This window comes from Anomaloglossus baeobatrachus, chromosome 4, assembly GCF_048569485.1.
Source record: "Anomaloglossus baeobatrachus isolate aAnoBae1 chromosome 4, aAnoBae1.hap1, whole genome shotgun sequence".
In the NCBI taxonomy this organism is placed as follows: Eukaryota; Metazoa; Chordata; class Amphibia; order Anura; family Aromobatidae; genus Anomaloglossus; species Anomaloglossus baeobatrachus.
Window position 1 is genome coordinate 510,637,016 of NC_134356.1, and position 17,105 is coordinate 510,654,120.

General features: G+C 46.0%; 1 protein-coding gene across 1 annotated transcript in view; it reads left to right on the plus strand.

Moving 5' to 3' along the window:
* ADAMTSL3 (ADAMTS like 3) overlaps nucleotides 1–17,105 on the plus strand; it is a 725,891-nt gene that overhangs the window by 498,160 nt on the left and 210,626 nt on the right. The window contains exons 9-10 of the mRNA XM_075345857.1: nucleotides 658–815; nucleotides 11,620–11,731. Coding sequence (XP_075201972.1) covers nucleotides 658–815; nucleotides 11,620–11,731 — 270 coding nt within the window. The remainder of the gene's footprint in view (nucleotides 1–657; nucleotides 816–11,619; nucleotides 11,732–17,105) is intronic.

Genomic DNA, 17,105 nt, shown 5'->3' on the forward strand with positions numbered 1-17,105 from the left:
ACATCAGACGAGGGATGATGGGGGAGGAAGTGGACAGCTTTCCTCTTCCATCATTGCTTTCAACTGTATTCAGCATCCACGCCCGGCATCACAGGCAAATAAAGCCAGGGTTTGACATATGTGCATTTTCATAACTGAACCATTGGTTAGAAGGTTGTACACATATTTACCTCTGGAGAATGGTTATGAACAAGTTACTGTACATTTGTAACAATTCCCTGAGATAAGGTAACGAATGGGCTAAAATGCTGGCTAAAGCATGTTACACAAGTTCCCATAGAGTCCGATTGATGTCTTACATCCGTACATATTTGTCCACTTACAAACTATATATGGAAATAATGTAAAACACTTCTTTCCCTAATTCTCCGTCCAGCTACGATATGAACCCTGAATGGTCGACCTTCATTTCCCCCTAAAAGTATATTATACAATATGTTTATACCAGGAAAATAGTCCATTGTAGCATATCACTGTATAAAGGGTTTGTAAAGAATAGCTAATACACTTTTTATACAACTAACTGAAATTGAAGGATGTTAGCTCTGGAGCACTGCATTTTGGACCTCCATGGTTCCTTGATAAATCACTGCTGAAATAACCAGTTATCTGTAATTATAAATATATTTTTAATTTTGTATATTTCGATTTGTTTAGTCATAGAGTCAAAAACATTACAAGGTGATAGTGGGGAACACAGCTTTACTAGCCCTGGAAGCTATCTGATCGAAAACACAACCGTAGAATTCCAGAAAGGATCTGAACGGGAAATCTTAAAGGTGCCGGGTCCTCTGCGTGCTGACTTTATTGTCAAGGTAGGTCCGTACTTTACTTCTCGCGATTTTTTTTTTTTCATTTATTAGGTCATCCATATATTTGTAGATTTGAAGCATGAAACTCAGTAGAAAACAAATTACAGACAGTAAAGATGAGTGAATATATAAGAGCAGAACTGGATACTCGAATATTAAAAATATCCACATTCACCAAAACAGACTTTTTGTGATTCGCTTCCGCACAGATTCAGGTACGTAATGGCCGCTAGCTGCCATTGTGCTCAAGCAGAAAGTGCCATCAAAAGGTTGAAAAAAACAAACAACAACTTATATTTACCGTGCCAATCACCTCTCCAGCCCCTTCGCTTCTCTGTCATCCATCCGGTCCTCATTGCATCTTCTCATCACCGCCTCGAGTACTGAATCCCTAGGCCTCTTCACACTAGACTGTGACGTTCAGCCCTGATGAGGCACGGATTGGTTCTGCAGGGGCAAAACCATAGTGCACGCTGTTACTTCAGGACATTATGTCCTTCTAGAGTCGCGGTGGCCATAAGAAAATGTGACAAGGACTGGACAGGTGACAGTGAGGTGTGGAGGAGCCAGACGGGTGAGCAATAAGGTGAGTATAAGGAGCTTTTTTATATCTTACATTTATCTGAAAAGACTCCTGAGCGTAATAAGGGACATTCAATTCTAGGATAATATCTTCTCTGTGAATTGAATTTACCAGGAAAATTATCACAAGCAAGAGAATTGGAAGTTTGCCTGATCCACTCGACTCTAATTTACAGTAAAGGGATTTTTTTTTTGCCTTGTCCATGAATAGCAATTTAACTACAAATACAATTTAATTCAACTAAAATTAGATGATTGAAACCCTCTGGACAGAAGTCAGACTGAGGTAATATACCAAGATCCAGGGGTTCCCACAATACCCCCATTCACATAACAGTCACATCACACTAACATATCCAGCTTCAACCACCTCCTCTGAGAGGTAGCGTCCTCCTATCTCCAGTTTACCATACTTAGATTATCTCTAAATCCCCAAGGCCAGTATATGGACATCCATATCTGCTCTTCTGTGCGGGGATACTTGCATAATTCACCATCTTGAAACGTGTTCTTCATAGTCCCTTCCTAGACCTGGTGCTAAAGCACCAAGTTGGCAGACAGCCAAACATCATGGGTCTGCTCTGCCCACTTTAGGGCTCCATTATAATGCCTTTGGGACCACTTCACATGGCTGATTCATATATTAGATCAGGTGCCATAGATAATTGGAATGGCCATGTGACAAGATGGGGACTCAGTTGCATATGGCTGTGGCCACTGTGTAGGGAGCAGTAGGATAGGGGTGGTCCTGCACCACTGCATGTCACTTAGCGGTAACGCACGTGTGCTCGCGGAGGGCTGTAAATTACCGTGTTCCAAGCGGGGGTGCTCGTCCAGAAGAAGAGTCCAAGTATAGATGAAATGAAGAGAAGAATGAAGGACCGCACTCCATCCACTGTGCAGGAACTCGGTTTATTTAATGGTGCAGGGTAAAAGGCCGGAGACGCCTTTTACCCTGCACCGTTAAATAAACCGAATTCCTGCACAGTGGATGGAGTGCGGTCCTTCATTCTTCTCTTCATTTCATCCACTGTGTAGGGAGCACCCAAAACAAAAAAAGAGCTACGGTAAGTAAAATTCACCAAATTAAGTTAGTAGTACCATAGTGAATTATGTCAAAAATAATAATAATAATAATAATAATTTTATTCATTTATATAGCGCTATTAATTCCATAGCACTTTACATACATTGGCAACACTGTCCCCATTGGGGCTCACAATCTAGAGTCCCTATCTGTATGTCTTTGGAATGTGGGAGGAAACCGGAGTACCCGGAGGAAACCCACGCAAACACGGGGAGAACATACAAACTCCTTGCAGATGGTGCCCTTGGTGGGATTTGAACCCAGGACCCCAGCGCTGCAAGACTGCAGTGCTAACCACTGAGCCACCGTGCCGCCCATAGCATATTACTGATCAATTGCTGTAATGCCAGATGTTATTAAAAGCTTCTGGTGTGCTAAAGCCTTTTTAAAGGGATCTTCTAATATTTAGAAAAAGTCTACCGATCTCCATAGCCATGGGTCCTCTTATGCATAGTTGTCTGCAGTCGATCACAGTGTTGTTCCAGTTATAGTAATAACAAAAAATAGTGTAAAAAATAGTATAAAAAACAGCAATATTATAGAATAGCTTTCCTGAGATGAGGTTCTTTGCAGTTTGGTACAATGAATGCATTGGTTGGATTGAAAGATGGTTGCTTACACAGATCAAAACTTGGGAACATTATATATACGAATCTAATGAATGGTGGCTTTCTTAAGCTACTATTATAAGTGTCAGTAAAAAAAAAACCTACGACAAAAAAAGCTTAAAAGGCTTCTAGCAATGAAGTGAAATTTGGGGTAATTGTTCACTTCCTTATGTTACCTTTCCCTGCTTTTTGCTACAAATATGTCAAGTTTCTTTGCCATGTTTCCATAATCTATTTTTTACGGCTTCTAATTAGGAGTAAAATTAAGTTTTCAGAGCTTAAAGCCTTCCAAAACCTGTCTCCAGAGGCAGCAGCAGACATATCTGGCACACCTCTTTGGACCTTTGTGCATGATCCTAAGAAAATTAAATCATTTTATATGTACAATTTTAATTATAACTTACTAGTGATTGAAAAATAGCCTTCACTTTCCTGTGAGCCAAGATTATGGCTCCTTGGTGAATATCACGTCCAAACTGTTTTATTATTATTGTTGTGTTTTATTACTTAACACTAAAAGATGATAGAACACAGATAGTTTGATCTTTACCAAGAACGTTTGGCTGTGAGATGTGTGTATATATACATGAAGATTTGAAGATTGATGTTTGGGCTATGTTTTATCAGTAATCCTTCAATCAATTAACTTATTTATAGTATTTCCTTATTTATTTTACTTGTATAAACAGCAGCATTAAGAACCACAGCACATTATAGACATCATCATCACTGTCCCCATTGGGGATCACAATTATAGACATCATCATCACTGTCCCCATTGGGAATCACAATCTACATTCCTGATCTCGTTGCAGTGCTAACCACTGAGCCACTGTGCTGCCCTTAAATGACTGTTTACAGTAAGCAGTTATTGTCGAAATATGTTTGTCAGTGATCACATCTGATGGATTATCTTTCCAATATTACATTATGTATACTATTCCAAAAGAAGGTACCATCACGCCAATTGGTTCCATTGGAACCCCTCAAAGGTGCAATAACATTCCAGATAAAAAATGGCACAATGAGAAACAAAAAGCACTTGGTGAACTTAAGGCGCTTGTGTTGCACCCCCATATCTTTCTAAGCTGGCGTCAGTCGCCCCAGTGTATTTCACCTGTGAGCAGGGAGAACATTTTTTTAGTCTTATTCTTGACCAAAAGGACACAGCTGATATACAGGAGACACAATATCTTTTGTTATATATAGTATAGTTTATATTTTTTGCACACATATACAGTGGAGAAAAATGTATCTAGTCAGCATTGACTAATTGACATCATAGGTAGACCACAACTATGAGAGACAAAATGAGAACACAAATCCAGAAAATCACCACGTCTGATTTGTAAAAAATTTTTTTTTGCAAATTATAGTGGAAAATAAGTATTTAGTCATCTAAAAACATGCCAGATTTCTGGCTCTCACAGACCTGGAACTTGTTCTTTAACCCCTTAACAACCCATGACGTACTGGGTACGTCATGGATCGTGTGCCGGTAAGCCCTGCCCCCTGCCGCTGGCAGGCGGCCGCGATCCGCGCACATATCAGCTGTTATCAACAGCTGACATGTGTGCCTGCTAGCCGCGGGTGGAATCGCTTCCACCCGCGGCCATTATCCCCTTACATTTCGCTGCCAAAATCTGGCAGCGATATGTATATGGGCGCCGCCATGACAGTGACTTACCCCGCCCCCACCGGAAGTCCCGTGACATGATCACGTGACTTTCGGCGGTTGCCATGGTAGCACAGGGTCATGTGATGACGCCTGTAGCCAACATGACTCACTTCCTCTCAATGCCGGAATACAGCCTGCATTGAAAGTGATGCAGCAAATCTGCAGTTCTCAGCTCTGTAACTGAGATATGCAGATAGTGCAGAGCGATCGGATTGCTGATCGCTATAGCCCCCTAGGGGGACTAGTAAAATAAAAAAAAAAATTAAAAAAAAAAGTTTTAAAAAAATTAAAAAAAAAATAAAAAAAACCTAAAAGTTCAAATCACCCCCCTTTCACCCCATTGAAAATTAAAGGGTTAAAAAAATAAAAAATATACACATATTTGGTATCGCCACGTTCAGAAATGCCAGATCTATCAAAATATAAAATCAATGAATCTGATCAGTAAACAGCGTAGCGGCAAAAAAAATCCAAACGCAAAAATTAAGTTTTTTGGTCGCCGCAAATTTTGCGCAAAATGCAATAACAGGCGATCAAAACGTAGCATCTGCGCAAAAATGGTACCGTTAAAAATGTCAGGTTGAGACGCAAAAAATAAGCCATCACTGAGCCTCAAATCCTGAAAAATGAGAACGCTACGGGTTTTGGAAAATGGCGCAAAACGTGCGCCACGTTTTTTGGACAAGCTTGTGAATTTTTTTAACCCCTTAGATACAAGTAAACCTATACATGTTTGGTGTCTACAAACTCGCACCGACCTGAGGCATCACATAGATACCTCAGTTTCATATAGTGAACACGGTGAATAAAATATCCCAAAAACTATTGTACGATCACACTTTTTTTGCAATTTTTCCGCACTTGGAATTTTTTTGCCATTTTCCAGTACACTATATGGTAAAACTCATGGTTTCATTTAAAAGTACAAGTCGTCCCGCAAAACACGTCAAACAGTGAAGGCCGCTTTACACGCTTTACATGCTAGCAATCGCACCCGCCCCCACCCCCAAATCACTGCCCGTGGCGAACAATATCGTTAGTACGCATCACACGAACATACCTTCGTAACGACGTCGCTGTGGCCGCCGAACAAACTCTTTTTTAAGGGGGAGGTTTGTGCGGCGTCACAGCGACATCGCATAGCGGGCCACCAATAAAAGCGGAGGGGCGGAGAGCAGCCGCATTAACGTCACTCCCACCTTGTTGCCGGAGGACGCAGGAACGCTGTTGTTAGTCGTTCCCGAGGTGTCACACGTAGCGATGTGTGCTGCCTCAGCAACGACGAACAACCTGCGTTCCAAACGAGCAACAATATTTGGGAAATGAACGATTTCTGCAGTTTTTGGGATCGGTAGCGGTCGCTCGTAGGTGTCACACGCAACGGCGTCACTAACGACGCTGGATGTGCGTCACGAATTCCATGACCCCAGCGACATCTCATTAGCAATGTCGATGCGTGTAACGGGGCCTTCACACTTCGAACTCCACTGTGGTGAAAACCAAAGAGCTGTTGAAGGACACCAGAAACAAAATTGTAGCCCTGCACCTGGCTAGTAAGACTGAATCTGCAATAGGCAAGAAGCTTGGTGTGATGAAATCAACTGTGGGAGCAATAATAATAAAATGGAAGACATACAAGACTACTGATAATCTACCTCGATCTGGGGCTCCATGCAAGATCTCACCCCGTGGGGTCAAAATTATCACAAGAACGGTGAGCAAAATCCCAGAACCACACGGCGGGACCTAGTGAATGACCTGCATAAAGCTGCGACCACTGTAACAAAGGTTACCATCAGTAACACACTAAGCTGCCAGGGACTCAGATCCTATGGTGCTGAACGTGTTCCCCTGCTTAGGCCAGTACATGTCCGGGCCCATCTGAAGTTTTCTAGAGAGCATTTGGATTATCAAGAAGAGTATTGGGAGAATATCATATGGTCTGATGAAACCAAAGTAGAACTGTTTGGTAGAAACACAACTCGTGTTTGGAGAAGACAGAATGCTGAGTTGCATCCAAAGAACACCATACTTACTATGAAACATAGGGGTGGTAACATCACGCTTTGGGGCTGCTCCTCTGCAACGGGACCAGGATGACTGATCCGTGTACATGAATGAATGGGGCCATGTATCATAGGAGTTTGAGTGCAAACCTCCTTCCATCAGCAAGGGCATTGAAGATGTAGCGTGGCTGCGTCTTTCAGCATGATAATGATCCCAAGCACACTGCCAGGGTAACAAAGGAGTGGCTTTGTAAGAAGCATATTAAGGTACTGGAGTGGCCTAGCTAGTCTCCAGATCTAAACCCCATAGAAAACCTTTGGAGGGAGTTGAAATTCCGTGTTGCCCAGCGAAAGGCACAAAACATCACTGCTCCAGAGGAGATCTGCATGGAGGAATGAGCCAACATACCAACAGTGTGTGCCAACCTTATGTTTGACTTCATTGTCAACACAGGATTTATAACAAAATATATAACAAAATATTGAGATGAACTTTTGTTATCAACCAAATACTTATTTTCCACCATAATTTGCAAAAACAATCTTGCCAAATCAGACAAGGTGATTTTCTGGATTAGTTTTCTCATTTTGTCCCTCGTAGTTGTGGTCTACCTATGATGTCAATTACAGGCCTCTCTCATCTTTTTAAGTGGGAGAACTTGCACAATTGGTGGATGACCAAATACTTTTTTCCCCACTGCATGTTTTGTTCAGGGGGAACAGTATAATATTTTTAAAATACCAGGAGCACAGTATATTATTTAATGTTGGGGGACACAGTGGTGGTATCGGTTCCGGTATATATTTTTTACATTTGGGGGCACAGTGTATTTTTTATATTCAGGAGGCACAGGGTATATTTTTTTATTTAATGGGCATGTTGTATATTTAAATGCAGGGATAAAGTATCTTACTATCACATTCAGGGGGAAATGAATTGTATCTAAATTTTACATTCAGGGGCACATTGGATTATTTTTGGGGTTTATACTCAATCTGTTGAATTATGACTTTAAAAAAAATCAGACTACAAATTCAAGTCTTGCACTAGAAGTCTGCCCAGGTGTCGCAGTAAACAGTTAGGCCGCTCACTTTTAATGTGTTTTTTTTTCACCAGGTGTAAACATTTTTTTTAGCCACTAAGGGGATTTACATGTGCTGGTGCACAGCAGAGGTGAGTGTGATTAACTGACAGCTTTCCTCTCCAGCAGTCAGTGTGGGGTAAGGGGCAATACTGTAGAAATTGAATCTCATTACAAACACTTCTAGTAATTCTCCCTGAAATTCAAATTAGCGTTATTGGTCGAACCATATACACATTAGCACTGCCAAGTATAGTACTGCCATCTCTGCTGTACTACCCCTTACACTGATTATTGGAGCTCGAAGTTGTTAGTTAATCCCATTAAAATCTGATATACTCTGGCACATGTAATTACTATGCAGTGAGAAGAGCAGACTCTGTCATTATGTCTCACACAGGAGTAGCATGTTCTAATTTACAGTGGGGTCCATTTATTTCCCCCCCTTGCCTGTTTATGTTTGGCAGTTGGCAGCACTATAAGGGAGACCGACTAGCAGTGTCTGTAATGAGACGCAACTCTGCAGCACCCCCCCCCCCACACTGAATGCCAGAGATGAAAGCTGAGGATGTCAGTTAATCACACTCAGGTCTGCTGTGCTCCAGCACATCATCACTTTCCAGAGAGGGGATTGTTTATCAATGCTCTTGTGGGGCGTTGTCTTCTTTCCCCTAGTGTGTTGCTGCCTGTTTATGATTGGTCAGCATCAAGAGGAAGAAGTACATGCCCTCAGTGAAATCTTCTGGTATTGTCCTCTTGGACTTAAAAAATAACTGTTTAAGTGCAAAATACTTGATTGCTAATATTTCTGCAATGGAGAGGCGACATAAAAAACCCCAAAACGTTTTATTCTGCTGTGCAGCCACTGTTACTTTGTTTGGTCGATATGAATAATTTTGTTAAAGATCCTCTTTAAGCATTTTGACCTATGAGTGGAATGACTTGCAGAAAGGCAATAGAGAAATGAAGGAAAAAGTGGAATAGTCAAGCAGTGGAGCTGATGATGCATTGAAGGGGTACAAGGGTAATGTGTAGGTAATGTGTAGGTCCCAGAGGAGCATTATGTAGCAGCCTAGATAACCTATGGTGAGAGCATGTACATGTAAACAGTAAATTAAAGGGACTCTGTCAGCAGGTGTGACGAGGTCCTTCTCCTATATCACACAATCAACAGAGCGAGAGATAGAGAACAATCCAAAGCATATTTATTCCATCCAATACAGAATGTCCATCAAATAATCCAGCACACAGAGAGTAAAATTGTCCAGTAATGGCATAAATGTGCCCGGGGATGAGTCACAATCCTCCAGCAGTCCTTTTCCCGGGAAATCGGGGTGTCTCAGTCTCTCTGGGGTGTCAGTTTCTCCTCAGAGGATCAATCTTGCTTCTTCTCTCTTATACTTCTCACCCAGGATCACTAATCCCCTTGGTAAGCAGAGAGTTTAGGTCGATTCCAGGCCCCCTCCCCCACACCTAGGGTTAGAAGCGCTTCAAGAAGCTATAACCCTGCAGATTGTTTATGCTATCCGAATAGGCAGACCACCATGCCCAAAACATGAACCCACACAAAATGGTACATGACCCACAATATCCCACTATCACAGTAGGTTTCTGCAATGTAACCTGAAGACAGCATGTTGTAAGAGTTTAAACAGAGAATTCAGCCCTGCATCTCTTATCTCACAGTCTTTTTTGTTTACATGCAATGTTAGTTTAAGCCTCTTATCTTTATCATTAGTGGGTCTCAGCATCTGTAGCCCAACTCCACCCTCTTCTATAGCTGGGTTTACACACTGAAACTTTCTAGCGATCCCACCAGCGATCCCAACCTGGCCGGGATCACTACAAAGTCTCTGGTGAGCTGTCAAACAGGCAAACCTGGCCAACTACGCAACAGCGATCCGGACCTAGCTGGTTGTTGGGGACGTTGTAAAGCAGCTTTTTGAAAGGGAAGTCACTGTAAAGTCCCCTTTACACACTGAAACTTTCTAGCGATGCATGCTGCACAGCGGGAAACAAAGGACCTAAGAATGGTCCTGAACGATTTGTAGCGATCACAACTTCACAGCAGGGGCCAGGTCGCTGATGTGTTTCACACACTGCAATGTCGCTGGGGAGGTCGCTGTAACGTCACAAAACCGGTGACAGCGATGTCGTTTGCAATGTTGCAGTGTGTAAAGCCACCTTATGATTAGCAGCTTCTGTCTATGGAAAGGTACACTCAAAGCCTGGAGTAGGTGGGGACAGCTCTTCCAGCACTGCTACATGTACATGCAATCTCTCACTGTGTCAAAATGGCTGCACCTAGTAATCTAAGTGATACATCATTGAACTCAGGGCCTCTTTGCCTATATTATGCTGCTCTCGGATGAGGTAGCAAAAACCTGCTGATAGATTCCCGTTAATGATATGTTTTTTGAGGAAATATAACGTTGCTTAAATGTATGTCTGAAGACACAGAGTACAATTAAAGTTGTTTTTTTTCCTATTGTGTTCTTACCCACATTCTGTCATTCCATCAGGGTGTCCGAATCCAGTAGTCCCATACGCCCACAAATAGTGCACTATACAGCACATGGTGACTCAATCTGCACCGTTATAGAAATGGCCAAAAAATGCCAAACAACAGGGTCAAATAAATAGTATGAATCAGAGAATAATACACCCTAGCATGGTAATCAGAACTTCAGAGAATTAATCCACCCTGGGCTATATGCAAAAAATCAATTGAGAGCACCAATAAAGAACTATAGCTAAATAGCCAGAATTAAAATGTAGAATGAATTAAAAACAAGGTGCAAAACAATGACTGAAAAAGGCGAAACAACACAGCAGGGGGGGACTATGAAAAATGCAGCTGCACAGAGGTTGTTATATAAGGCTGCACATGTGACACCAGGGGGTAAATAAATAAATCACCTGTGTGGATAGCCCCAGTGACACTGAGATGCTAAATAGAGATAGTGTGCGGTTTGTAAAAAGTACAAAGGTACAGAGGACAATGTCAATAAAGAAGCAAATAAATGCATACAATACCTAGAGGCATCTCCTCATGCTGGCGCGAAACTCCCTACCTGCATTTTGGCTTTAGGGCCTTCGTCAGGGATCCCTGACGAAGGCCGTAAATTACGAAGGCCATAAAGCCGAAACGTGCATAGGGAGTCTGTACCTTTGTACTTTTTACAAACCGCACACTATCTCTGTTTGGCATCTCAGTGTCACTGGGGCTATTCACACAGGTTAGTTATTTATTTACCCCCTGGTGTCACATGAGCAGCCTTATACAACAACCTTTGTGCGACTGCATTTTTAATTGTCTCCCCCTACTGTGTTGTGTCGCCTTTTTCAATCACTGTTTTTGTAGCTTGTTTTTAATTGATTTAAGTAAACTCTACATTTTAGTTGTGGCTATTTTGCTATGGTTCCTTATTGGTGCTCTGTACCATTATATTCAATGTCCCTATCGATGCATATGTCCGAACCCTATTTTATGGAGGGTTCGGACGTAAGCCCCCTCCTGTCCTCATGGCCACTGAATGTAGGGAATGCAATGTGATAGCACCCTAATTAAGCAGACTCGTACGATAAGTGTGTAGTAAATTATTATGATTAGTAGTTGGAAAGGGGGTGAATTTTAAATGATGTATGGACATTGACTTTGACTGCCTATATTGATGTAATTGATACGGTGACATATTAGCGTGTTTAAAAAAACTAAGCAGAATATTCTGAACATTAACACTTTGCCACAAAACTTTCTCCAGACCAGGTATGTTTCACCTAAAGACAGTGTGGTGCAGTTTTTCTTCTACCAGCCCATTAGTCACCAGTGGAGGCAGACAGATTTCTTTCCATGCACTGTAACCTGTGGAGGAGGTGAGTAACTCAGAAGCATTTTTATTTTATTTGAAGGACATAAATGATGAAATATTTTAAGAAAATATATTTCCATTTAAATAAGTTCCATATCCACCCCCCCAAAAAAGTTTTCAAATCATGGAAATTTCTTATGATTCAAGAATGGTGTGAAGAAGAATTTAATTTACTCAGTGTACAGTGATTCCTTTCAGATCCCAGTTTTCACCATGCATTATTCTGGGGGGTAACTTCATCAAGAATGATTCATAAATGAAGATTGTGTTGGAACTCCTGTTGACGTCAGTAGAATTTCGCGAGCCAGCTTAGTGTAAAGCACAGAAGCTGCTTCTAGTAATTAGGTGCTCTATTTCAGACACGACTGAGCAACAGATGACCAGATGAATAAAACCATAAGTGTTTTTGTAATGTTTGTATAGACATTACACAGTCTTTTACTTTTCAGACTTACATTCCATAATAGTATACTACTGTAGTTCTCTTATTTCACTGATAAACATATGGATTTGCTCAGGGTAGACATCAAGAAATTCTGAGCCTCATACAGACAAGGAGTCTGAAACCTCAACCACCAGCCTCCCCACCCCATTACTTTGAGGGTATAGGTCAAGTGTGCTCCGAAAAGGAGAGGACGGCATCCAAGCAATCCTGTGTCTTATTTGTTAGGCTATGTGCCCACGGGAGAAAGTAATCACAGATTTTCCCTCGGAAAACCCATGGATTTACTATATTTTCCAGATAAATCCAGAGGTTTACGCAAGTACTCACCATGTTATGCTATGGGATTTGGGAAGTGCTGTATCAATCCTGCGGTTATTGCGGCTGCGGAAAATGCTGCAGATTTCCCGCAGCTGCACATAAATGCATATGTCGTGGGCGGGGAGGGCGCTGCGCTCACCCACTGCTCGGTTCCGGCTGCTGCTGCTGCTCGCTCGGTCGGTGGCTCGAGCGGTGGGCTGGATCCCGGGGACTCGAGCAGCGCTCCTCGCCCGTGAGTGAAAGGGGGGGTTTGGTTTAGGGATAATGTCCGTGACGCCACCCACGGTTTGTGGTGAGGTTGGGACACCACCGCTGCTCTGTACGGGGATCCCGGGAGCGTTGACAGGGAGCAGCTGAGATGTTTTCTCCCCTCCGTGGGTAGGGGGTTTTGGTGGTCCCGGGGCCCGGTGGTGGAGGTCGGAAGGTGGGTTGCGGGGCTGGGCCAGGTGCAGGGTTGCGGGGCAGCGCAGTGCCAGACGGCACAGTGGTACTCACTCAGCCAGTAATTTACACGGAGTCTCTGGTCAAACAAACGGCTGGATGGACGGGTCCCACAGGCAGCTGCGGTGTTTTTCCCCTGACCCCAGGTTGGTAGTGTAAGTCCTTTCCTGCACCTTCGTGTACGCTCTTCCTGCGCTCCGGTTTCCAGCTGGCTCCCCAGTAGGATACCGGTGGGCCACCGCCCAACCCTGGCTACCTACGGTTCCACCAAGACTGTCTTCCCGGCTCCCACAGACGGCCACTACCGTCTGCCTGACTGGCTACACGAGGGCCCTAGGCTCCAACCTAGGCCCCAGACTGCGTCTGCCTTTCTGCAGACCTCCTCTCTCTTCCTCTGCCTGGACTTCACTGCGTTGTTTCCTGCCTCAGACCAGCTAGACTCCTCGGTGGGCGTGTCCATCTCCCTGACTCCGCCCGCCTGGTGTGTCTGTCTGAACCCGAGGGAGGAAATCAGGTCTCACTGGGGATGGCTGCTGTGAACTGCTGGGGGTGGGGGTGTGTGTGTGTTGTTACCTGAGGCCCCTGGCTAGTCCAAGGTGCCACATTCCACCTTGGTTAAATGCAGACCGTCCGCGGGCTGCCCGTCCATCACCGGTTTTAATTTCACAACTGAAAAATGAAATAAACAGGCATGTTCAGAAATCTTCCCTTATGGGAGGCATGTCACTTCAACCGTTGCAACAACAATAAAACACTTTTAATAATAACAATGGAACAGTCAGTCACCCACCCAAACAACCTGGCACTGATGCTGCCCCTAAGAAGTGGGCAGCACCCCTTGACCCCAGTCCAGGAACGAAATTGCCCGAGTGGGTACGGTCTCTTTCAGGGGACCCACGTCCATGGGGGACCACTGACCCCCGGAGGATCGCCACCAGTTACGGTAGTGGCGGTCCTGGGCCATCCCTTTCCTCCAGGCCCATCCGCCCAAATCAGCCTCTCCGGAGGCGGTCACGGTATTAAGCCAACAAATATATTTACATGCCACTAAGTTTGTGGTTGCCCTGCAAGTTCTCGGGCTTGTCCGTAAGAAGTTCCTTACGCAACGGTTGCAGAAAGTCCCTACGGGGACTAGTTGCTGGCAACGGCCGGTTCAATCACGATGTCAATCTGATAAACTTCTTCGGTTGATTCAATCTTATCATTCAACAACATTTAACAACATACAAGAACATCACACGGTGCTGGTGGTCCCAACGGGGACACTTGAGGTAGAGGACCACTGACCCTGGGGCGGCTACCACCGTGGAGGGTCGGCCCAGTCCGGGACCGGACGGTACATCGGATTCTCCTTCCACAAGCAGTGCAGTCCAGAACCGCTGATCGCTGTTGGAAACGGCGGCGGGGGCAGCGTGCTCGGGACCTCCTCCTCCATCAGCTGCACTCTCCCTGGACCCCTTAAGGCAGGGCCTGTCCCCGGCTCCCACTCAATCAAGGCTGGTTCGGGAACTTGGGTGGCCTGGTCACGGCGTGCCACGGCCGCCATGGCCCCTTGCTCCCGGGCCTCCACCACGACGACCATCCTGCACACCTCTGCTCACCAATCCAACAACTGCTGCAGGCTCTGCGCCCTGACCTTCGTACAGAACCGACCCAGCTCTCATTCCAGCCACGCAGCGGTCCCGGTGGGGAGCTCACCCGGGCCGCCGTCTTCGAGGGCTACTCCCCCTCTGCTCCTCCAAAGCTTAGACGCTCCGGTGGCGGGTGCTCCCGCGCTCCAGCCCCAAGATGCCGCCATTTTTGCATCCACGTACCCCCTTGGTGTCTCTTTGACACCTCCTCTTCAGGGGCGGAGCTTCAGCTTTCGCGCCTCCACTGCTTGGGAAGACGCTCGAGTGGGGACTTTTCGCGCCCAATATGGCGGCTTCCAAAAATTTTCGGCCGGACACCTCCGGCGGGACACAAGGCGCACCTCTACCAGGCGGCAGAGCGGTACGATCCTGTTCGTGACGCCAAGTTGTCACGGGCGGGGAGGGCGCTGCTCTCACCCACTGCTCGGGTCCGGCTGCTGCTGCTCGCTCGGTGGCTCGAGCGGTGGGCCGGATCCCGGGGACTCGAGCGGCGCTTCTCACCCGTGAGTGAAAGGGGGGGTTTGGTGTAGGGATAATGTCCGTGACGCCACCCACGGTCTGTGGTGAGGTTGGGACACCACCGCTGCTCTGTACGGGGATCCTGGGAGCATTGACAGGGAGCAGCTGAGATGTTTTCTCCCCTCCGTGGGTAGGGGGTTTTGGTGGTCCCGGGGCCCGGTGGTGGAGGTCGGAAGGTGAGTTGCGGGGCTGGGCCAGGTGCAGGGTCGCGGGGCAGCGCAGTGCCAGACGGCACGGTGGTACTCACTCAGCCAGTAATTTACACGGAGTCTCTGGTCAAACAAACGGCTGGAAGGACGGGTCCCACAGGCGGCTGCGGTGTTTTTCCCCTGACCCCAGGTTGGTAGTGTAAGTCCTTTCCTGCACCTTCGTGTACGCTCTTCCTGCGCTCTGGTTTCCAGCTGGCTTCCCGGTTCGGTACCAGTGGGCCACCGCCCAACCCCGGCTACCTACGGTTCCACCAAGACTGTCTTCCCGGCTCCCGCAGACGGCCACTACCGTCTGCCTGACTGGCTACACGAGGGCCCTAGGCTCCAACCTAGGCCCCAGACTGCGTCTGCCTCTCTGCAGACCTCCTCTCTCTTCCTCTGCCTGGACTTCACTGCGTTGTTTCCTGCCTCAGACCAGCTAGACTCCTCGGTGGGCATGTCCATCTCCCTGACTCCGCCCGCCTGGTGTGTCTGTCTGAACCCGAGGGAGGAAATCAGGTCTCACTGGGAATGGCTGCTGTGAACTGCTGGGGATGGGGGGGGTGTGTTGTTACCTGTGGCCCCTGGCTAGTCCAGGGCGCCACACATATCCATTATTCATGCGGAATTATGGGCTGAATTCCCGCTCCTCCACTATGGAGATACAGGGCGAGAATTCCGCAGGAATTCCACACAAAATCCACACTGTTTCCGCTGGTTTACCGCAACAATGCCGCAGAAATACCACAGCAATGGATAGCTGCGGATTCCGGGGAGTTGCTGCGAGAACCTGCAGAAATACCTGCAGAAAAATACGCAGGTACGATCTCCCATGGGCACATGGCCTTAGAGTTAAGAAAACAAATATTACATTTCTTGTTAGTGTAGTGTTAGTTGGTTAGATAATCAAATTTACCCATTTGGTTTCTTCCATGTCATAGACAATCAAACGGACAGATCCAACAGATTCCAAAGGTCCAAAACCTGGAAACATTACATTTACTCCATGAGTCCATGTACTGCCCCCCATACTTTGCACTAGGCATACAATACAGTAGATTTACTAATTAAAATGTGCCACCTTCTATTTCACCAAAAAACTGGTGCCCATGCAGTACACCAGATTTATGTGTTTTAAACACTTTTTACTCCTTGTTTGACAGTTTCCCAAAGTTTATAGAAATGAGGTGTGGCTTAGTGAAGTTCTAAAATGCTGCAGAATTATAAACGATGTGTCCTACAAAAGTTGCCAAGTTAAACAATAAATTATAAAATAAATGTCGCAGGCGGAGGAGGGGACGCTGCGCTCTCCCACTGCTCGGGTCCGGCTGCTGCTGCTGCTCGGTGGTGGCTCGAGCGGTGGGCCTGATCCCGGGGACTCGAGTGGCGTTCCTCGCCCGTGAGTGAAAAGGGGTTTGGTTTTGGGGATTTATTGTCCGTGACGCCACCCACGGTTGTGGTGAGATTGGTGACACCACTGCTGCTCTGGACGGGGATCCCGGGAGCGATGACAGGGAGCAGCTTGGATGTTGGTTCTCCCCTCCGTGGGTAGGGGGTTGGTTGTCCCGGGGCCCGGTGATGGGGTAGGGATGGATGGCAGGCGGGTTACGGGGCCTGGTGAGGTGCAGGGTCGCGGGGGCAGCGCTGTGTCGCACGGCACGGTGGTACTCACTCAGCCAATCATGAACACAAAGTCTCCGGTAAAACAAATTGGTGGACGGGTTCCACAGACGGCTGCGGTGTTTCTCCTCCCGGCAGGTTGATAGTGACTGCCTTTCCCTGCACCTGTGTAGTGTAGACGGCTCCAATGGGTTCCCACCGGTAACCCGCTCCCCA